At 47.2% G+C, this 22,805-nt stretch overlaps 1 protein-coding gene across 4 annotated transcripts in view; it reads left to right on the top strand.

Moving 5' to 3' along the window:
- LOC143954524 (cyclic nucleotide-gated channel alpha-2-like) overlaps window positions 1-22,805 on the top strand; it is a 123,159-nt gene that overhangs the window by 80,384 nt on the left and 19,970 nt on the right. For all 4 annotated transcript variants that reach the window (XR_013269653.1, XM_077465221.1, XM_077465220.1 and 1 more), the window contains 4 exons: window positions 6,420-6,530; window positions 18,761-18,940; window positions 20,557-20,667; window positions 22,209-22,315. Coding sequence is in view for 3 of the 4 variants with exons in the window: in XM_077465221.1 (XP_077321347.1) it covers window positions 6,420-6,530; window positions 18,761-18,940; window positions 20,557-20,667; window positions 22,209-22,315 (509 nt within the window). In the remaining variant the exon portion in view is untranslated. The remainder of the gene's footprint in view (window positions 1-6,419; window positions 6,531-18,760; window positions 18,941-20,556; window positions 20,668-22,208; window positions 22,316-22,805) is intronic.

The following is a 22,805-nucleotide window of genomic DNA, read 5'->3' as shown; positions in this document are numbered from 1 at the left end:
GCACGGAGTCTAAGAGCCAGCAGGTGTTCACCAGCGCCTCTAGTGGTGAGGATGGACTTGGCTGCAACTGGCTCCAGGTCGCAACCCCCAGGGTCCCCCAGCTCACACCCACAGTAGGCAACAGGAGGATAGGGATAGTGAGGACTAAAGCCAAGGTCGGGGCCACAAGCAGACAGGAATAGTCAGGGACACGCCAAAAGGTCAGGATCACAGGCAAACAGGCATAGTCAAGGACACGCCAAAGTTGGTAACGGAACAACAGAAGAGCACACTGCAGGTAACAGGAAGCTAACACACAAAGGAATACACAATGGTTGATCAGCAGGGTTGGCCTGCAGTGCCCAGGTTAATATAGAGTTCTCTGATAGAAGCTAGGGTGGAGTCATGCCAGAGGATGGATTACAAAAGCAGTCAGGTGAGGGTCGGCTGGTCTCTAGAGGTGAACACATGGATACAGGTAAGCAGACAAACACTATTGAAAAACCATGACATTGTGTGTATCCAGGTGGAGTTGTAACTGTTGTACTACAGCTTTCTCCATGATCTTGGAAATGTTGTTAAGGCTTGTTATTGGCCTACGGTTGTTTGGGTACTGAGGGTCGAGGTTAAGTTTCTTTAGCAGGGGTTTGACGATGCCTTGTTTGAAGGTGTCAGGAACGATCCCTTCTTGGAATGATTGGTTTATGAGGTGCGTTATAGTGGGAGCTACGATGTCGGAACATTCTTTCAATAGTTTTGTGGGGATGATGTCAATTGGTGATGTACTGTCATGAAGTTTATTGATGATGTTTTTTGTGGTGTCCGCGGTAATTGGGGTCAGTGAAAACTTTGGCGGTTGTGGGATGTTGTTGTAGCTATCATCTTTTTGTTTTTCATGGCTGAGGTTGGCTGTTTTCTTCTGACAAATTGTTTTCCTGATGGTTTCGGCTTTATCGATGAAAAAATCAGACAGTTTGTCACAGTAATCTTGGGACTCATTTGCTGGAGGCTCTAGGCATACCGGGTTCATTGATTGATTGACTATTTTAAACAGTTCCCGAGGGCGGTTTAAGGCCGTTGAGATTTTATATGAGAAATTATCCCTTTTAGCTTTGAAGATTGCTTTGTGACAATTCTCTGTGAGTCCTTTGTAGTTTGAGTGGTTTTCCTCGGTGGGATTTCTTCTCCAGGTTCTGTCAGCTCTTCTGCATTCTTGCTTTAGTAGAGAGAGGGAGCCATTAAACCATCCCAAGTTTTTTTTCCTGATAAGAGTCCTGCGTTTTGGGGCTACTGAGTCTGCCGATTGTAGTAATGCCTTGTTCAGGGAGTTGAGTGTTTGCTCCGCAGAGTGGCTTAAGTTCATTGTAGTTATCTTATTGGATAGAGTGGTTTTGAAGGATTCGGAGTACAGTTTTTTCTGCGATCTGGTCCAATGCGTTGTTGCAGGCTTCCGTTTTTCGTGGGTGATGTTGGAGGAGATTTTGAATTTGATGGCGTGGTGGTCCGTCTATGGCAATGTCATGTTGTCGAGTATGTTGATGTCAATATTTTGTTTGAAGATGAGGTCCAGGGTGTGTCCTGACCCATGTGTGGGAGTCTTTATCAGTTGCTGGAGACCCAATTCTTCCAGTAGATTGATGCAGGCGGTCGCAATGGGGTCTTGGGGCTCGTTTGCCCAGAGGTTGAAATCTCTGAGTGCCAGGAAATTTTTAAATTTTAGGGTGTGTATTGCAATGAATTCCGTGAGGGGTGAAAGAAGATTGGACTTGGCGGTCTGTAGCATAGTAGAATATGAGTGGTGTCTTGGGGTGTTGATTGAAGATGTAGCGTCAGGGTCTCCATAAATGGCACTGGGTTCTGTGAAGATGGTTTGGTGAGCACCAGGTGAGATTTAAAGATCACTGCTAGGCCTCCTCCTTTTTTCCCTTTCCGGTGCTCGGTTAGGATCGTGTCGTTTTTTGGCACCAGTTCGGTGAGGATGGTGTTGCAGTCAAGGGTTAGCCAGCTTTCGGCGATGAAGAGGCAATCTAAGTTGTTCTCGGTGATGAAGTCGTGTACTTCCATTCTGTGTTTGACTGCAGACCTGGCGTTAATCAAGGCGCAATCTAATTGTTGTGGTTGAGTAGATATCTTCCTGTGGTTGATGGCTGCTTGTCGTCCGGTCTTTAGCAGTTGTTCTTTCTGAAGGATTTTTTGTATGGAAGATGGCAATGTTGTGTTGATGTTCCTTAGTCTGTGGAGAACTTCTGCTGAGTATTTGAAGTGGCACATGATCCGTGAATGAGGTTGATAGTACTAGGGGGCCTAAGATGATGTTCCTGATCAGGGTTTTAAACCTGAGGATGGCTAGTTATCAGATTTTCTGCCGTGCTATGGCTATTAGTAAGCGCTGATCAAGGGACACCTGTGCGGAAGGAGTTGTTGTATTGGGTTGCTGGCTGTTCCAGCTACCTTTGCTTGAGGTGAAGATCCCCGCTCAGAAAAGAAATCTGATGGTGATCCAGAATAGTAGTCCTAAAGATGGTGTGAAATGGATATGGAGGTCGGAGGTAGGGGTATGCTAAACCTATGGCCCTTCCGTTGATCCAGAGGAAGGTGAAAAACCCCCTGGCAGTGGGAGCCAAATGCACCAGTGGGGAAAAAATTCCTTCCTGACCCCGGAGGCGGTCGGACGCAGTACCTGGATCAATCACTAGAGGGGGGGGTGCGAGCTTACCTGGTTGCGTTGACCCCAGTTGGCTGTGAGGTGGTCCTGTTGTGGTGGTCCTGGCTTGCTGTAACACCTGGCGCTTCTGGTGAGTGGTCCGGTTGCCAGTGCCACATGCAGCGGAGTCTTTAATATGGAGGGGCCCTTCGGCCTGCTGGGTGGATGGAGGTGGGATAGCCGGGAGGAGAGTTGTTTGAGCTGGGGCTCAGTCGCAGCCACCAGTCTGCCTTGTCTAAATAATTAGCACATTGGGGGCGATCACAAGGTGGCTGGGGTGTTGCCCACCTTAAGGCAGATGGGTAGGGGCACCGGGTTCCTTAGGATCTGCTGGAAAAGGGGGGTGGGGAGTTAAGTAATTTAAACCACCAAGATGGCTGCCGGCTAGGCCGGAGCCCCGGGCTTTCCTAATCCCACGTCCCAGGGCCCGGTACCACTGAGGGTCGGGATGCGGGGGGGGGGGGGGCGAGCGGCGTGCGAGCCCGGGTCTGCCACGGCTCAAGGATGGAGTGCGAGGCAGCTACCAGGTGGAGTGGGCATGATATGACACCGGACTAGGCCGGAGCCGCGGTGTTGCCTAAACACCTACCCGGGGCAGGTGGCGGGCAGTCCGCGGGCGCGGCGGAAAGATCAAGGACGCGGACGTGAGGTGGATCGGGTGGCTAGGGGGGATTGTTTCCTAGCCCCCGTGTCACTGTCCTCACTGAGTCCCGGTAAGGCTGCTGGCAGCTGCTGGAAGTCCCGGGGAGAGTGGGGAGGGCTGTGGGGAGATCTGTGGCTGGAGCTGGAGCTTAGGAAGGAGCCTCTGTCGGCACGTCTGCTCTGCTCTGTGAGAAGAATGTAGGCTGTTGAACAGCTAAGACCCTGCTAGGCTCTTGTTAACTTTCTGAGATTCCACACAGGAAGGTCACACTATCCTCCACCATCATGAGAGTGAAAACCTCAGGGATGATAATATTGATATTAAAGAAGAATATTAGGAGGATGTGGAGTATGACATGAAGGGGGAACTTTCAGAAAGACACAAGGATTTGATGGAGCCACCTGGTAATTAGAACCCACCAGAGAGATTTCCCCTATCCTTTGTATTCCCGGGATTCCACACAGGAGGGTCACACCATCCTTCACCATCATCAGAGTGGAAACCTGAGGGATTCCAAAGTTGAGGTTAAATAAGAGATTAAAGAAGAGGATGATGAGTCCTCTAGCTATAGAAAACCACTAGAGAAATGTCCCCGTCCTCTGTATTCCCAGGATTCCACACAGGAAGGTCACACTATACCTCACTGTTACAAGAGTGGAGATCCAATCAATATAGAATGTGAGGTTAAAGCAGAAGAAGAAGAGACGTATGTGAGCGATGATCAGCAGTCTATGGAAGAGGATGGGATAACGGGGACATTTATAGAGGAGGACACGTCTACAGAGATCAGCACAGTACATGGACGGGAGATGAGGAAAACTTCAGAGGATTGTCTCACTTTGTCTCCAGACAGTAAAGTAGAAGATGAGGACATCACGCAGCATAGTCCAAGAGAAAACCTGGATACCTCAAATGCCCATCCAGCACTACACAGTATAGATGGACCATCGTATTCCTCTTATCCTGAGGAACCTCAGACTGTGAGGAACGGTGCCAGACCATCGTATTCCTCTTATCCTGAGTAACCTCAGACTGCGAGGGATGGTGCCGGACCATCATATTCCTCTTATTCCGTAGGAACCTCAGACTGTGTAGAATGGTACCGGACCATTGTATTCCTCTTATCCTGAGGAACCCCAGACTGTGAGGGACAGTACCAGACCATCTTATTTCTATTATCCTGAGGAACCTCAGACTGTGAAGGATGGTCCCGGACGATTGTATTCCGCTTATCCTGAGGAACCTCAGACTGTGAGGGACAGTGCTGGATCATCATATTCTTATTATCCTGAGGAACCTCACACTATGAGGGATGGTACCAGACTATGAGGGATGGTACCAGACCATGGTATTCCTCTTATCGTGAGGAACCCCAGACAGTGAGGGATGTTACCGGACTATGAGGGACGGTACCAGACCATGATATTCCTCTTATCCCGGGGAACCTCAGACTGTATGGGACAGTACCGGACCATCGTATTCCTCTTATCTTGAGGAACCCCAGACTGTGAAGGGCAGTACCGGACCATCGTATTCCTCTTATCCTGAGGAACCCCAGACTGTGAGGGATGGTACCGGACCATCATATTCCTCTTATCTTGAGGAACCCCAGACTGTGAGGGACGTTACCAGACCATTGTATTCCTTTTATCTTGAGGAACCCCAGACTACGAGGGACGGTACTGGACCATCGTATTCCTCTTAGCCTGAGGAACCTCAGACTGTGAGGGATGGTGCCATCCTTTCAACAGATAAAAGGCTTTCCTGGACTGAGTGCGGGAAGAGTTTCCGTTATAAATCCACTCTTAATTTCATAAAAGATCTCACACCTCAGACTGTGAGGGATGGTACCGGACCATCGTATTCCTCTTATCTTGAGGAACCCCAGACTGTGAGGGACAGTATCAGGCCATTGTATTCCTCTTATCCTGAGGAACCTCAGACTGTGAGGACCAGTGCCAGACCATCGTATTCCTCTTATCTTGAGGAACCGCAGACTGTGAGGGACGTTAGCCATTTTCCTGTCCTCAGTGCAGGAAATATTTTATAGGGAAATCATATCTTCAGATACATCAGAGATTGCACAGGGGGGGAAAGTAATTTTCCTGTCCTGAGTGCGGGAACGGTTTTATAAAGAACGGGAACGGTTTTATAAAGAAGTCACATCTTCTCACCCATCAGAGATTGCACACAGTGCGGAGTCTGTTTCCCTGTCCTAAATGTGATAAATGTTTTACGACTAAGTACAACCTTAGGAAACATCAGAGATTGCAGGTGGTGGTAGAGCCACTTTCCTCTTCTGACTGGAGGATGTGTAACCCACAGAAGTCCTCTGGTTACAGCCATCTGAGATTGACACGGAAGAGAATGAACTTTACTGGAAATGTTCCTCACTGAAGTCCTGTCTTCCTGTACATCAGGGGTCCCACACAACCCTCGAGGTGTATTAGGGCCTTGAGTACGAGAAATGCCTTCCATATGAATTTTGCTAGATATGTGGGGAAGAAGCACACCCTGATATACACCTCAGATATACTCCATGGCTGATCTTCATCATGTAAGAAACAGTTCATAAGGAGATGAGAGATTACCGAAGACATGGATGAAGTGTTGTACCGTGTTGGCCATTGATAGCAGGAGAAAAATAAAAATGGAGTCATGGAGGACCGCAAACCATGTTCCTGTACGATTTGGGTTTGAGCTGGTTTGATCTCAGCCAGAAATGCTGGGGGGAGGGGGGGTGTTTCAAAGTGATTTCTCAGCAAAAGAAAGCATGTAGATATGGATGGATGGGGGAGTTTGGTTCCAATATTAAAAATATTTATTTATTTTTACTTGTAATGCTCAGATACCATGTAGTTCTGCTTTAACTTCTTCTTCACCTTCTCCCCTTAGCCATTATTTCCCCTGCTGATTTTTATGTTTAGTTCTATTTCTCTTACCAATGATATTTAATCTTTTTTATTTATTTTTTTGTTTTAACTAACAAAAATTTTTCACTAACTAGCTATTTAATACCTTAATTTAGTCTGCTGATAATTATATGGCAAAAGCCTTACTAAATCTGCTGTTTGTATGTTTCATGTCCTTCAGGGCTATATCCGTCTGCGATGACACCTCTTCTGAGCTACAAAGGGTTATTTCCCAAGATAATGGTGATGTGGTGTCACAGGCATCTTTTAGAGGGAGAGGCGCTCTATCCAGGTAGGAAATATGAATGATAATATACATTATATACAGCACTCTGTGGATTGCTGAGTTTTCTAATACAGCAGTAGGGATGAGCCGAACACCCCCCGGTTTGGTTCGCATCAGAACTTTCGAACGGACCGCAAATTCGTACGAACGTTAGAACCCCATTGAAGTCTATGGGACTCGAACGTTCAAAATAAAAAGTGCTAATTTTAATGGCTAATATGCAAGATACTGTCCTAAAAAGGGTTTGGGGACCTGGCTCCTGCCCCAGGGGACATGGGTCAATGCCTAAAATGTTTTTAAAAATGGCCGTTTTGGTGGGAGCACTGATTTTAATGACGATTAAAGTGAAAAAAATAGTGAAATATTCCTTTAAATATCGTGCCTGGGGGGTGTCTATAGTATGTCTGTGAAGTGCCATGTGTTTCCCGTGTTTAGAACAGTCCCTGCACAAAATGACATTTAACGGAAAAAAAGTCATTTCAAACTGCTTGCGTTTTTAATGTAATATCTGGTTCCGGCAATATGGATGAAAATTATTAAGAAAAATGGCATGGGTAGCCCCCCTGCCCATTACCAGCCCCTTTGGGTCTTGTACGGATATTAAGGGGAACCCCGTACCCATATTAAAAAAAGGAAAGACGTGGGGCCCCCAGGCCCTATATACTCAGAACAGCAGTATACAGGCGGTGCAAACAAGACAGGGACTGTGTAGATTTGTTGTGTTAAGTAGAATCTGTGTGTAATTTTGAACTGGTACATTTTTAAAGTGTAGCTCCAGTCAAAAAATCAATTTTTAAGCTTTTTGGAAAACATAGGGAAGGGTTATCACCCCTGTATAATTTGTTTTGCCGTCCGTCTTTTTTCATCTCCCTTCCTGTTGTCTCCTTCCGTTTGCAAGTAGGAGACATTTGTAAGTTGGATGTTTGAAAGTAGGGGCCTGCCCTATATGATCTGCAGAAATGGTGGAACAAGGCGTTGGTGTTGCCACAACATTGTAAGCCCTCAAAGTGACTCTTGGTGGGCGCTGGAGCGCCCTGCTGTGAACGATTATATCAAGAATTGTAATTACATGCCATTGTTGAACAGTGGTAGAAAAATTGACCTTGGTGGTTGTGGTGCTGGTGCCACAACACTATAAGTCCTCACAGTTACTCTGGGTGGGCACAGGAACGGGCCCTGCTGTGAAATATTATATCAAGAATTGTAATTAAACCGGGGCTAAAAAATTGGGCTGCTGGCACTGGTGCTGGCACTGGTGCTTTGGTGTTCCCGACAATATGCTATTCCAGTACCTTCAGGTTCGGCACGCACTTAGGGCACAGTTTCCGCAGGCACCGCCACAGCCTGCTCCCAACCCTATTATTGTAATAGTGAAGGATACAGACTCCAAAAAGCTTATTTCATGCTTCTATGGTATGCTCACGGCTCCTGTCTCGGCGACGCTGGCGTATGCTTTAACCACTTGAGACCCGCGCAATAGCCGAATGACGGCTACAGCGCGGATCTCCTTTGCCGGGACTACGTCTATTGACGTAGTCCCGTGCACGAGCGGCCTGCGCGCCCCCTGAGGGGCGCGCGCAGCTCGCTCTGTGATCGGCGAGTCTATGAGACTCGCCTGATCACCGATCCGAGCAAGGGGTCGATCCCGACCCCTTATCACGTGATCAGCTGTCAGCCAATGACAGCTGATCATGTGATATAACGGAGCCGGTAATCGGCTATTATTCCTCCTCGCGCTGACAGCGCGAGGAGAAAAAAAAAGAGCCGATCACCGGCGGCCGTGATCGGGACATAAGTCCCGATCACGACCAGCCCTGCCAGTGCCCATCTGCCCCCTGCCAGTGCCCACCTGCCCCCTCATCACTAAAGATGATTAAAAAATAAGTGCCCCCCGTCAGTGCCACCCAGCAGTGCCCACAGTGCCACCCAGCAGTGCCCACAGTGCCACCCAGCAGTGCCACCCAGCAATGCCCACAGTGCCACCCAGCAGTGCCCACAATCTGCCTCAACAAAGGTGCTGCACCCCCGTGCCACATATCCGTGCCCATCAGTGTCATCTACCAGTGCCCAGCAGTGCCACCTATCAGAGCCACCTATCAGTGCCACCTATCAGTGCCCATCAGTCCCATCTATCAGTGGTACCTATCAGTGCCCCTTAGTGCCACACATCCGTGCCACCCATCTGTGCCACCCATCCGTGCCATCTTATCTGTGCCCATCTTTGCCCATCAGTGCCGCCTTATCTGTACCCATCGGTGCCGCCTTATCTGTGCCTATTAGTGCCGCCTTAACTATGCCTATCAGTGCCCATCAGTGCAGCCTATCAGTGCCCACCAATGCAGCCTATCAGTGCCCACCAATGCAGCCTATCAGTGCCCACCAGTGCAGCCTATCAGTGCCGCCTCATCAGCGCACTTCAATGAAGGAGAAAAATGACCCGTTTGCAAAATTTTATAACAAACTATTAAACTATTTTTTTGCATCTTTTTTTGTTTGTTTAGCAAAAAATAAAACTCCCAGCTGTAATTAAATACCACCAAAAGAAAGCTGTATTTGTGGGAAAAAAATGCTAAAAATTTCATTTGGGTACAGTGTTGTATGCCCACGCAATTGTCATTCAAAGTGCATCAGCGCTGAAAGCTGAAAATTGGTCTGGGACTGAGGGGGGTTTAAGTGCCCAGTAAGCAAGTGGTTAAAGTCTCGTTGCGAGGGTGATGTAGGAGAGCTGACAGATGAGGAATGGGAGGAGGCTCTGGAAACGTGCAAGATGGTGTCCCCCAGACTCCAAGATAGGCTATCTCAAATTTACATAGTTCATAGGGCATACCTTACCCCCCTCAGGACCGCCAAGTATAATACAAACCAATCTGTGCTATGCCCGGTATGTACCCTTGAGACTGGGACTTTTTTCCACCTTATCTGGTCTTGCCCTAAACTTCAGGAACTTTGGAAACAAATAGTGTCCTTTCTACATGACGTCATGGGTTCACCCTTAGCCCTTGACCCCAAACCCTGTCTCCTAGGGATATTTCCCGAAGTACTGGATAAATTTACCAAAACTTTCTTACAAGAAACCTTGTTTTCCGCTAGAAAAGTGATAGCTAGACAGTGGATGAGATCCCTTCCACCCAAGGTAGAAGATTGGAAATGGGAAGTTAATCTAACACTCCCATATAAAAAATTCATATATAAAAATAGGGGATGCTCAGCTAAATACAATAAAATCTGGGATAGGTGGTTGCAAGAGGCTGGCACATATAATTAGGAACTTTGGAGTACTGTTGAAATGGATGAAATGTCTATGATGTAACTTTGCTCGGCTTTGATACCTATTGTCTATTGCGATGAAGAAATATTTCTTTATGTACTGTTATGACTATGGTGAAGCACTTCTTGAATGCTCGGTGCTTTCTAATATGATTGTAATCTCTGCAATAATGTTCAATAAACAACACCTGTTTAAACGCTAAATGCCCCTGTTAAACAGGGGCTGAAAAATTGGGCTGGGGGCACTGGTGCTGGTGGCACGACACTGCAACCTCTCCCATATACTCTAGTTGTAGTGCAGGAATGAGCCCAGTTGCAAAGCATTGCATCAAAAATTGTAATTAAACACCCCTGTTAACCACTTTCAGACCGGACCAATTTGCTGGTCAAAGACCAGACCACTTTTTGCGATTCGGCACTGCGTCGCTTTAACTGACAATTGCGCGGTCGTGCGACGAGGCTCCCAAACAAAATTAACGTCCTTTTTTTCCCACAAATAGAGCTTTCTTTTGGTGGTATTTGATCACCCCTGCAGTTTTTATTTTTTGCGCTATAAACAAAAATAGAGCGATAATTTTGAAAAAAACGCATTATTTTTTACTTTTTATAATAATAAATATCCCCCAAAAATATATAAAAAAACATTTTTTTCCCTCAGTTTAGGCCGATACGTATTCTTCTACATATTTTTGGTAAAAAAAATCGCAATAAGCAATTATTGATTGGTTTGCGCAAAAGTTATAGTGTTTACAAAATAGGGATAGTTTTATAGCATTTTTATTAATAATTTTTTATTATTTTTTTTTTTACTAGTAATGGCGGCGATCTGCGATTTTTATTGTGACTGCGACATTGTGGGGGACCCATCGGACATTTTTGACACATTTTTGGGACCATTGTCATTTATACAGTAATCACTGCTATATAAATGCAGTGATTCCTGTGTAAATGACACTGGCAGTGAAAGGGTTAACCAGTGGGTGGCAGTGTAGGGGTTAAGTGTTCCTAGGGGTGTGTTACTAACTGTGGGGGGGTTGGGCTTTCATTTAGTGTACACTGATCTCTGCTCCAATCACATGGAGCAGAGATCAGCGTCACTAGTTGCTAGGCAGAATGGAAAAATGTTGTTTATACAGCATTTCCTCCATTCGGCCGCTCCGTGAGACGATCGCGGGGATGCCCGCGGCGATCGAGTCCGCGGGTCCCGCGACCGGACTCACGGGGGTCCCGACCAGCGCGGGAGCGAATATTGGACGTACATGTACGCCAATATGCCTGCCCGTGCCATTCTGTCGACGTACATCGTCGTGCGCTGGTCGGGAAGTGGTTAAACAGGGGCTTAAAAATTGGGCTGGTGGCATCACCCAGAACCAAAAATGTTCTTCCAACATATCAGCGGAGGAGGAAGAGGATAGACAATCAACATAACAGGACAGTCACTCAGCATCAGCATAGGCAGTCTTGAAGGGATGTGATATTTCAAAAAAAATTATTCGGTTACATCAGCTTCAGGTGCTTGGTAGCTGTGGGTGATCCAAGACTGATTCATCTTGATGAAGGTCAGTCGATCAACTGATTCGGTGGACAGGCGCACCCTGTGATTGGTAACAAAGCCACCAGCAGCAATGAAGGTGCGTTCCGAAAGAACGCAGGATGCAGGACAGGCCAGTAGCTCAATTGCGTACTGTGCAAGCTCTGGCCAGTGATCCATCCTCAAGACCCAGTAAGCCAGAGGATTTTCAGTGGGAAAGGTGTCCAAGTCTGACCTTGCCCCTAGGTATTCCTGCACCATGTAAATCAGACGCTGGCGATGGTTGCTGGAACCGATCATACCTTGGGGCTGCGGACTAAAAAATTGTCTGAAAGCATCAGTCAGACGGCCACCTTCTCCACCGCTCCTTCTGACCGATGCCTCATGCCCCGTACACACGAGAGGAATTAAGTCTGACAGACCTCCAAAGGAGTTCCGCCGGAGTTCCGCTGGAGTTCCGACGGAGTTCTGGCGGACTTTTCGACCGAACGGACTTGACCACACACCATCACACCAAACTCCGACGGAGTCGAACGTGATGACGTACGACTGGATTCGACGTAGGAAGTTCATAGACAGTAGCCAATAGCTGCCCTAGCGTCGGTTTTAGTCCGTCGGAGTAGCACACACACGAGCGGATTTTTCAAAGGGGACCGGGTCCGGCGGAGTTCCGTCGGGAAAATTTAAAGCATGCTTCATTTCTAAAGTCCGTCAGACTTTAGCTTCGCTAAAGTCCGTTGCAGCCCACACACGATCGGATAGTCCGCCGGACTCAGTCCGTCGGAGTTTGGATGTCGAAAAGTCCGCTCGTGTGTACGGGGCATCAGCAACACGTTGTCCAGGACCAGGAGTTTGTAACCTCCCAGTCTCTGGGAACGCGTTGCACAGACCTTTCTGCAAGGCCTCCCGGAGATGTCTCATCCTCTGCTCCCTCTGCGATGGCAAGATAAGGTCGGCAACCTTACCCTTGTACCGTGGATCAAGGAGAGTGGCCAGCCAGTAATGGTCCCTCTCCTTGATCCAAAGAATACAAGGATCCTTCCGCAGGCTTTGCAGGATCAGGGAGGCCATGCAGCGTAGGTTAGCTGAGGCATTCGGTCCGGAGTCCTCTGGGTCACTAAGGGCAACATGATCCGCAGCTACCTCCTCCCAGCCACGTACAAGTCCACGTGTTTCTTGGGACTGTAAATCATCCCTACAAGACTGCTGCTGCTGATGCTGAGTGCCAGCCTCCACCTCCATGCTGACACAATCATCCTCCTCCTCCTCCTCTTCCTCCTCCTCATCCTCTTCCTGTGTGATGGGTGGCACAGCAGGAACACTGTCTGGATAAAGGGGGCCTTGAAAGGCAAGGAAGTCCTCCTCTTCCTGCCTCTGTTCTGCCTCAAGTGCCCTGTTCATTATTCCACGCAGCGTATGCTCCAAGAGGTGGACAAGAGGTACAGTGTCACTGATGCATGCACTGTCACTGCTCACCATCCTTGTGGCCTCCTCAAACGGTGACAGGACAGTGCATGCATACCTGATCATGCCCCACTGGCGTGGTGAGAAAAAAACGAGCTCCCCTGACCCTGTCCTGGTGCCGTAGTTGCACAGGTACTCATTGATGGCCTTCTGCTGCGTGTGCAGCCGCTGCAGTATGGCCAACGTTGAGTTCCACCTGGTGGGCATGTCACATATAAGGCGGTTCTTGGGCAGGTTCAACTCCTTTTGGAGCTCAGCCAGCCGAGCACAGGCATTAAATGATCGGCGGAAATGCACACAGACTTTCCTGGCCTGCTTCAGGACATCCTGTAAGCTGGGGTACCTGCCCAAAAACCGCTGCACCACCAGGTTAAGGACGTGAGCTACACAGGGCACATGGGTCAGTTGTCCCTGTCAGAGGGAGGAGAGGAGGTTGGTGCCATTGTCACAAACCACCATTCCTGGCTTAAGCTGGTGTAGCATCAACCACCTCTCGGCCTGCCCCTGCAGAGCTGACAAAACATCCGCCCCAGTGTGGCTCCTGTCCCCCAAACAAACCAGCGCAAGCACGGCATGGCATCATTTTGCCTGCGTACTTGTGTAGCCCCTGGAATGCCTACGGAGCACCGCTGGTTCTGAGGACAGAGCACTGGAAGAGGCCATGGAGGAAGAAGAAGAGGAGGGGGTGGAGGAGAGAGGTGTGTCACAACCAATAGTAGCATTTTGGAGGCGTGGTGGCGGAACAACCTCCAACACTACTACACCTTGTCCTGCATCCTTCCCAGCTGCCAGAAGAGTGACCCAATGGGCAGTGAAAGACAGGTAACGTCCCTGTCCATGCCTGCTGGACCATGAGTCAGCGGTAATATGCACCTTACCGCTGACCGCCCTGTCCAGCGAGGCAAGGACATTGCTTTCCACATGCCGGTAGAGAGCCGGAATCGCCTTCCGTGAGAAAAAGTGGCGTTTGGGGACCTGCCACTGAGGAACCGCACATTGTACAAACTCACGGAAGGGGGCCGAGTCTACCAACTGAAAAGGCAGCAGTTGAAGTGCTAGCAATTTAGCCAAGCTAGCATTCAACCGCTGGGCATGTGGATGGCTGGGAGTGAACTTCTTTTGCCGGTCCAGCAGCTGGGGCAGGGACATTTGCCTGCTATAATCGGACGTGGGTGTACTGCTAGCAGAGTGCCTGGAAGCACTTGGCTGTGACACACCTAATTCTACACCGTCATTCCTCTCAGAGCAGGTTTCAGAGAGGACTGAAGGTCTAGTGGGGTTGGAGATGCCAGCTGATGAGGAGCAAGGAGAGGTCCGCTTTGTTCTTTGGTGTGGGTCTTTGAGGTACGCTTGCCAACGAGCTGCATGGCAGGTCAACATATGTCTGGTCAAGCATGTGGTGCCCAAGCGGCTGATGTTTTGGCCACGCGAGATACGTTTGAGACATATGTTGCAAATAGCAGCGGTGTGATCTGATACACTCGTCTCAAAAAAGGCCCACACCAAAGAACTTTTAGAATAATGCGCAGAGGCAGCGCCCTGCACAGGCAGAGCTCTGCGGTGTGATTCAGTCAGTGTGCTGCCCCTAAGCTGGCCCCCGGAGGGCATCCTGCCTCGTTGGACATGTGCCTACTCCTCCTCCTCCTCCTCCTCCTCTCTCCTACCAGGCACCCACGTGGAGTCAGTGCCCTCATCATCCCCTCCCTCTTCATCGCTGTAGCAAACCTGGCAGTATGCTGCAGCTTGTGGAACATGACTGCCAGATTGCTGTCCTTCTTGAGCACCCCCTCTCTCTGCGCTCACGCTACTGCCTTCCTCTAGCTGAGTGTCATCATCAGAGCCTACAAAACACTGGGCATCCTCCTGGAGCATGTACCCAACACTGTGCTCAAAGAGTTCAGGAGACTCCTCAGGAGGACGTGGTGGGTCTAGGGAAGGAGTCACTGATGATGACATTGAGAGGAGGGAAGACGATGCGTTGGCAGCTGCTTTGCTAGTACCCTGAGACTGGGTGAGAGAGGATGAGGAGGATGAAGATGGCTTGGTCATCCACTCTACCAAGTCATTGGCATGTTGTGGTTCAACATGTCCAGCTGCCGAAAAGAAGGACAAGCGTGTCCCATGGCCACGTGCTGATGACAATGCACCGCGTCCACGACCAGCGCTGTTGTCTCTAGACACAGAGCCTGCTTGCCCTCTTTTATCGGCTCGTGCCTGTCTGCCTCTCCTTGCTAGCCTTCCAGACATGGTAATGGCCTGAAGGGAGTTGGGTAAAACAGCAGTGTAATGGAGTCACACAACACCCACTTAGCCCTGCAGATGGCTCTATTAGAGAACAGCAATAAACGGTAGATACAGGTGTATATTGTGCTGGAGTCACACAACACCCACTAACTCCTGCAGATGCCTTTATTATAGAACACCAGAGATAAAGGGGTATACTGTAATTGAGTCACACAACACCCACTAAGCCCTGCAGATGCCTCTATTAGAGAACAGCAATAAAGGGTAGATACAGGTGTATATTGTGCTGGAGGCACAAAAAACCCACTAACTCCTGCAGATGCCTTTTTTATAGAACACCAGAGATAAAGGGGTATATACAGATGTATACTGTGCTGTGCTGGAGGCACACACAACTTCCAATAACTCCTGCAGATGGCAAGTGGGCTCAAATAGAGAAGGGCTATGTGGGTGGATATAGCGGTGTGTACTGGGTACAGAGCACGCACAAGCTCCTAACACTACTGACTGCAAGCTCTATTATAAAAGATAGATTACTAGCTATATAGGTGAGGTGAATATAGCGGTGTATACTGCGATCAGGGCAAGCAGACAACAACCACTACAGAAGAGTAAGATCGAAAATCGGCCGATAACGATCGGTGTGTACTGTGCTGAAGATACACAGAACACCCACTAACTGCTTCAGACGCCAACACACTACACTAGGCCGCCGCGCTGGCGGCCTTATATAGTGTGGGGCGTGTACTACACAGCCTGAGCTATGATTGGCCACAGGCATCCTGCCTGTGGCCAATCATGGCTCTCCTCGCTGCTGGCGCTGTGATTGGCCACATACGGGGTCACAGTGCATGCTTGGCCAATCATGAGCCAGCAATGCACTGCGATGACGCAGTGCATTGTGGGCCGTGAGCGCCACACGAATTTGGCGCGAACGGCCCATAACGTTCGGAATTCGCCGAACGGGCGAACAGCCGATGTTCGAGTCGAACGTATGTTCGACTCGAACACGAAGCTCATCCCTAATGGTCACCAAGATGAGTATGTCACAATGAGAAGAAGTAAGTCACCTTCATGACTTAAAGGGGGGATTGTAGTAATATGACCAAACCAAATTGACTCCATCTTGAATGATTATAAGTTCATCTAACTTTAACCACTTCAGTCACGGAAGGATTTACCCCCTTCCTGACCAGAGCACTTTTTGCAATTCGGCACTGCGTCGATTTAACTGTCAATTGCACGGTTGTGCGATGTTGTACCCAAACAAAATTTATGTCCTTTTTTTCCCACAAATAGAGCTTTCTTTGGGGGTATTTGATTACCTCTGCGGTTTTTATTTTTTGCGCTATAAACAAAAAGAAAATAGCGACAATTTTGAAACAAAAAAGCATTATTTTTTACTTTTTGCTATAAGAAATATCCCCCAAAAATATATCTAAATACATTTTGTTTCCTCAGTTTAGGCCGATACGTATTCTTTGACATATTTTTGGTAAAAATAAATAGCAATAAGCATTTATTGATTGGTTTGCGCAAAAGTTATAGCGTCTACAAAATATGGCATTTTTATTTATATATATATTTTTTTACTAGTAATGGTGGCGATCAGCATCTTTTATCATGACTGCGGCATTATGGCGGGCACATCGGACAATTTTGACACATTTTTGGGACCATTGGCATTAATACAGCGATCAGTGCTATAAAATTGCATTGATTACTGTCAAAATGTCACTGGCAGTGAAGGGGTTAACCACTAGGGGGCGGGGAGGGGTTAAGTGTGTACTTGGGGAGTGTTACTAACTCTCTGGGGGATGGGCTACCAGTGACACGACACCGATCGCTACTCCCGATGACAGGGAGCAGACAATCGGTGTTCTGCCAGTAGGCAGAACAGGGAGATGCTGTGTTTACATTGGCATCTCCCCGTTCCTCAGCTCCGTGACACGATCACGGGTATCCCCAGTGAACATCGAGTCAATGGGTCCTGCGAGCACGGTCATGGAGCTCGTGGCAGGCGCGGCCGGCACGCGCACGGTGGGAAATTAAAAATAACGTATGGGTACGTTACTTTGCCCAGCCATGCCATTCTGCCAACGTATAAGTACAAGAGCCGTTCGGAAAGCGGTTAACTTAAGTTAAAGACTTAGGTTTGCAGCTTATTCTGTCATTCCAGCTTGTAACTGCATTTTGCAAGAGCACACAAGAAAACAGCTTGCATTAGCATTTATACTCTTATACTATAAATTGTGGTCTGGTCTGTCTTTTCCTGTTCCTTTTTCTATGGGCTATGGACCATGGGATGGGATGCATGACTTCTGACTTATGGCCGGATGGCCTATTGACTTTTGTAACCTTATGTTGAATATGTTTTGGGCAGGGGCGGACTGACCGAGGACCCCATGCCACTAAGGGGCCCCATCAGGGTTGCCAGCCTCAATAAAACCAGGGACAGTATGTAAAAATCTGTGTTTTTAAAAAAATCCCAAGATTATAGCCTGGGGGCCCCATAATCTCCTATTGCCCGGGGGCCCCATGAGTTGTCAGTTTTTGGGGGTCATAGACCCGTACAACCATATATTGCTGATACGTTAATATCAATATATTCCTTTACTAACCACTCCCCCCTCCCCTATTTTGATTGGTAAGTTGAACCAAATATAAGCTGTATACACGCCCAATAAAAGGCAGGCACTTTTTAAACTCACTCCTTGTATCTTGTGTTCATTGATTTGCTCACGGTACCGGGAGGTCTTCGGTGGTCTGCAATATTAACCCTTGGATGGTCTGTCACATACCTGAGGTACCTTTGAAACCCCTTCAGGTGCAATATTGTAAGATTGTGGAATGATAGATATGCGCTGCTTGTCCTTTCCTTGATAAAAATATTAAGTAGCTCTAAGCCATTAAAAAACTATTAAAAAGAAAGTATCTACACCAGGGACGGACTGAGAACTCATGGGGCCCCTGGACAACAGGAGAAGATTATGGGGCCCCAGGGCAATAGGAGATTATGGGGCCCCCAGGCAATAGATTATGGGGCCACACAGTATACACACACATATAGTATACACACACAGACACACAATATACACACACAAAATACATACACACACACTGAAAAGGTACTGGAGAGGCAGGGCAGCTATAATCTTGGGATTTTTTTAAAAACACAGATTTTTACATACTGTCCCTGATTTTATTGAGGCTGGCAACCCTGATTGGGCCCCGTAGTGGCATGGGGCCCTCAGGCAGTGCCCGAGTGCCCGAATGGTCAGTCCGCCCCTGATCTCCACCAGTATATATTCACACAGAAGCATCTACCCAATATAGATATAATATAAGCGTAACACCCTCAATACTTGAGGAAAAGACCTTATACCAGCCAGTAATATAAAAATGATGAAACAATACTTGTTGAAAGGAAGCGATCGCAAAAGTCACATGAAATAATACTATATGCGAAAAATAAGTTACAAAGAGTTTCAAATATGCCATACGGGAAATATTCATAATAACCATACAAAAAAAGTGAATGCTGGCCATAGAGAAATGTTTTACCATTGTAAGATGCTCCATAAATCCTTGGGGGTGTCATCCTAATAGTCTAGTTATGGATAAAATATGGACACACTTGTTAATCTGGTCTTCATGTCCATCTTGCTTTATATACAGGTTTTGCTTACAGAATCTACTGGCTGACAGACTTTCTCTTGTAACTTTTTAGGATAGTGCGCCTAGTGGTGGTCTTGCGGGAGTGGGCCCACCGGAGCCTACATGATCAAGATCAAAGGCCTGATTCCTTTCTAGACCGATTCCGTGGACCTGAAGGGCAAGCCGCAGAGGCAAATGCTGAGAAGGGGAAAGAAACTCAAGATACAAAAGTAGAAAACAAGACAACCCAACAGTAAGACAAAGATAAAGTATATACCTACTTCTAAACAAAAGTTTGTAGACAGCTGACAGTCACCATGTAGCCATTGGGAGCAGAAAATGCTTGAAAAATCATTGGTATCCGCGGGAGGAATAGTGCCCCATAATTGGTATCAGTGGAGGAATAGTGCCCCATCATTGGTATCAGTGGGAGGAATAGTGCCCCATCATTGGTATCAGTGGGAGAAATAGTGTCCCATCATTGGTATAAGTGGGGGGAATAGTGCCCCATCATTGGTATCAGAGGGGGAATAGTGCCCATCAATTGTATCAGTGGAAGGAATAGTTAGTTCCCCATCATTGTTTTCAGTGGAAGGAATAGTGCCCCATTGTTGGTGGCAGTGGAAGGAATTGTACCTCATCATTGGTATCAGTAGGAGGAATAGTGCCCCATCATTGGTGTCAGTGGCAGGAATAGTGCCCCATGATTGGTATCAGTGGAAGGAATAGTGCCCCATCATTGGTATCAATGGGAGGAATAGTGCCCATCAATTGTATCAGTGGAAGGAATACAACCACATCATTGTTTTCAGTGGAAGGAATAGTGCCCCATTGTTGGTGGCAGTGAAAGGAATTGTACCTCATCATTGGTATCAGTAGGAGGAATAGTGCCCCATCATTGGTGTCAGTGGTAGGAATAGTGCCCCATGATTGGTATCAGTGGAAGGAATAGTGCCCCATCATTGGTATCAATGGGAGGAATAGTGCCCATCAATTGTATCAGTGGAAGGAATGCAACCCCATCATTGGTTTCAGTGGAAGCAATAGTGCCCCATTGTTGGTGGCAGAGGAAGGAATTGTACCTTATCATTGGTTTTAGTGGGAGGAATAGTGCCCCACCATTGGTATCAGTGGCAGGAATAGTGCCCCACCATTGGTATCAGTGGGAGGAATAGTGCCCCACCATTGGTATCAGTGGGAGGAATAGTGCCCCATCATTGGTATCAGTGGGAGGAATAGTGCCCCATCATTGGTATCAGTGGAAGGAATAGTGCCCCATCATTGGTATCAGTGGGAGGAATAGTGCCCCAATCATTGGTATCAGTGGAAGCAATAGCGCCCCATTGCTTGTGTCAGTGGAAGGAATAGCGCCCCATCATTGGTATCAGTGGGAGGAATAGTGTCCCATCATTGGTGTCACTGAAAGTAATAGCGCCTTGTATCAGCGGAAGGAATAGTGCTCCAAAGGCCACACCCAACCCGCAGGCTGCAATTTGGACACCACTGTTCTAAAGCATGCTTCCACTAGAGCTCTGCTAAGTCAGGGCTAGAACGCTCCAATCAGCAGGAAGCATGAATTTTGCTGATTGGAGAGCTCTAGCTCTGACTCAGCAGGGGATGTGTTGGACCGCTGCGTAGAGACTACTGCTTCCCCAATAATAGCAAGGGACCTTCTCTACAGCATGCTGGCAGGGAAGAGTCACCTTTACTCCGGCTGTGACTACTTTCTAAAGAAAACCAACTGTAAGATTTTGTACAACTTTTTATTTTTTTTATTTTTTGATGCACCTGAAATGTATTTAGCTGATTTCATCTTTCATCTGAAAGTTCAGTTGAGCTTTAACATGTGTTTTTATTTTTTAATTACAGAGTGAAGTTATCTGAAAGATTTGTGCTTGATCCTTCAGGAAAATGGTATTATCGGTGGCTTTATGTCATAGCTGCGCCCGTGCTGTATAACTGGTTCCTATTAATAGTGAGGTAAGTCTGGGTTGCAATCTAAAGGTGAAGTACAGCTTTTTTTTTTTTTTTCAGAACCGTATAACAACCAAGAGTGGCCATATCATGGTATTTTCCCCCCATTCCTACATAGCGCCCCCCTGAGTCAATACTTTGTAGAACCCCCTTTCGCTGAAATTACAGCTGCAAGCTTTTTTGGGGATGTCTCTACCAGCTTTGCACATCTAGAAAGGCACATTTCTGCCCATTCTTCTTTGCAAAATATCTCAAGCTCTGTCAGATTGAATGGAGAGCATCTGGGAACAGCAATTTTCCAGTCTTGTCACAGATTCTCCATCTGGACTGTGACTGGGCCATTCTAACACATGAATATGCTTTGATCTAAACCATTACATTGTAGCTCTGGCTGTATGTTTAGGGTCTTTGTCCTGCTGAAAGGTCAACCTCCGCCCCAGTCTCAAGTCCTTTGCAAACTCTAATGGTGTGTACACACGGCCGGACTTTTCGACAGCAAAGGTCCGATGGAACAAATCCAGCGGACAATTCGATCGTATGTGGGCTTCATCGGACCTTTGCTGTCGAAAAAATCAGACAGACTTTAGATTTAGAACATGTTGAGTCCGGTCTGTATGCTAGTCCAACGGACGAAAACCGACGCTAGGGCAGCTATTGGCTGCTGGCTATGAACTTTCTTACTCTAATCCGGTAGTACGTCATCACAGTCAAATCAGTCGGACTTTGGTGTGAGTGTGTGTGGCCAAGTCCGTTTTGCTTTTAGGCCAAAAAGTTACATTTTGGTCTCATCTGACCAGAGCACCTTCTTCCACATGTTTGCTGTGTCCTCCACATGGCTTCTCACAAACTGCAAACAGGACTTCTTATGAATTTCTTTCACCAATGGCTTTCTTCTTGTCACTCTTCCATAAAGGGCAGATTTGTGGAGAGCACGACTAATAGTTATCCTGTGGACAGATTCTCCCACCTGAGCTGTGGATCTCTGCAGCTCCTCCAGAGTTACCATGGGCCTTTTGACTGCTTCTCTGATGAATGCTCTCCGTCAGTTTAGGTGGACGACCATGTCTTGGTAGGTTTGCAGTTGTGCCATACTCTTTCCATTTTCGGATGATGGATTGAACAGTGCTCTGTGAGATGTTCAAAGCTTGGGATATTTTTTTTATAACCTAACCCTGCTTTAAACTTCTTCACAACTTTATCCCTAACCTGTCTGGTGTGTTCCTTGGTCTTCACAATGCTGTTTGTTCGTTAAGGTTCTCTAACAAGCCTCTGAGGGCTCCACAGAGCAGCTGTATTTATACTGAGATTAAATTACACTTGTAAAAAATTTGGAAAACTATTCATCACTTTCCTTCCACTTCACAACTATGTGTCACTTTGTGTTGGTCTATCACATAAAATCTCAATAAAATAGTTATGGTTTTGGTTGTAACATGACAAAATGTGGAAAATTTTAAGGGGTATGAATACTTTTTTCAAGGCACTGTACAGCCTTTTTCTGTTACAGCTTTCCTCCAAATAATTGTTGTTCCTTGTTTTTTTGGCAGGGCCTGCTTTAATGACCTTCAATTCAGTTATATTATAGTGTGGCTTACCCTGGACTATATTTGTGACATCATATACATCATGGACATCATAATCCGATTCCGTACAGGTGATTTTCGACAGCTACAAATAAATACATTTATCAGAATAAATCATGTGAGCCTTTGCTGCTACGTCTAGCAGTAGTTGAGTGTTGTACCGTGTTAGCCATCAATGATTGCTCTTTGTATATGTAAAAGAAAAAAACTGCCAGTAAGGGATTTCCATGGTACTAAGGCTATCTGGACAAGTGGTCCTCAACGACCAGGCGTGTCCAATGCCAGGTCATAGCTTTCCTCTACAGGGCCTCCAGCCAGCCGAAGATCCCCTAACCTTCCATGGTGACCCCCAAACTTTCATAGTGAAGCACAATGCCCCTCACTCCCACAACCTCTCACCTTGCCCTCTGTTGTACACATAGTACACCCCCTGGGGAGCCACAAGAACAGTCCAGTGTTTTTTTTTTGTTTGTTTTTTTATTGAGGGTTTAGAACTTGGATAGGGAAAATATGGCCCACATATATGTTGCAGAGTTCACTAACCCGCCGTAGAACCCCCAT

This window comes from Lithobates pipiens, unplaced genomic scaffold (assembly GCF_037356315.1).
Source record: "Lithobates pipiens isolate NorthernLeopardFrog02 unplaced genomic scaffold, aLitPip1_a1.2 Scaffold_1, whole genome shotgun sequence".
Lineage (NCBI taxonomy): Eukaryota > Metazoa > Chordata > Amphibia > Anura > Ranidae > Lithobates > Lithobates pipiens.
The sequence above is the reverse complement of the archived record's forward strand: the minus strand, read 5'-3'. Positions and strand labels throughout refer to the sequence as shown.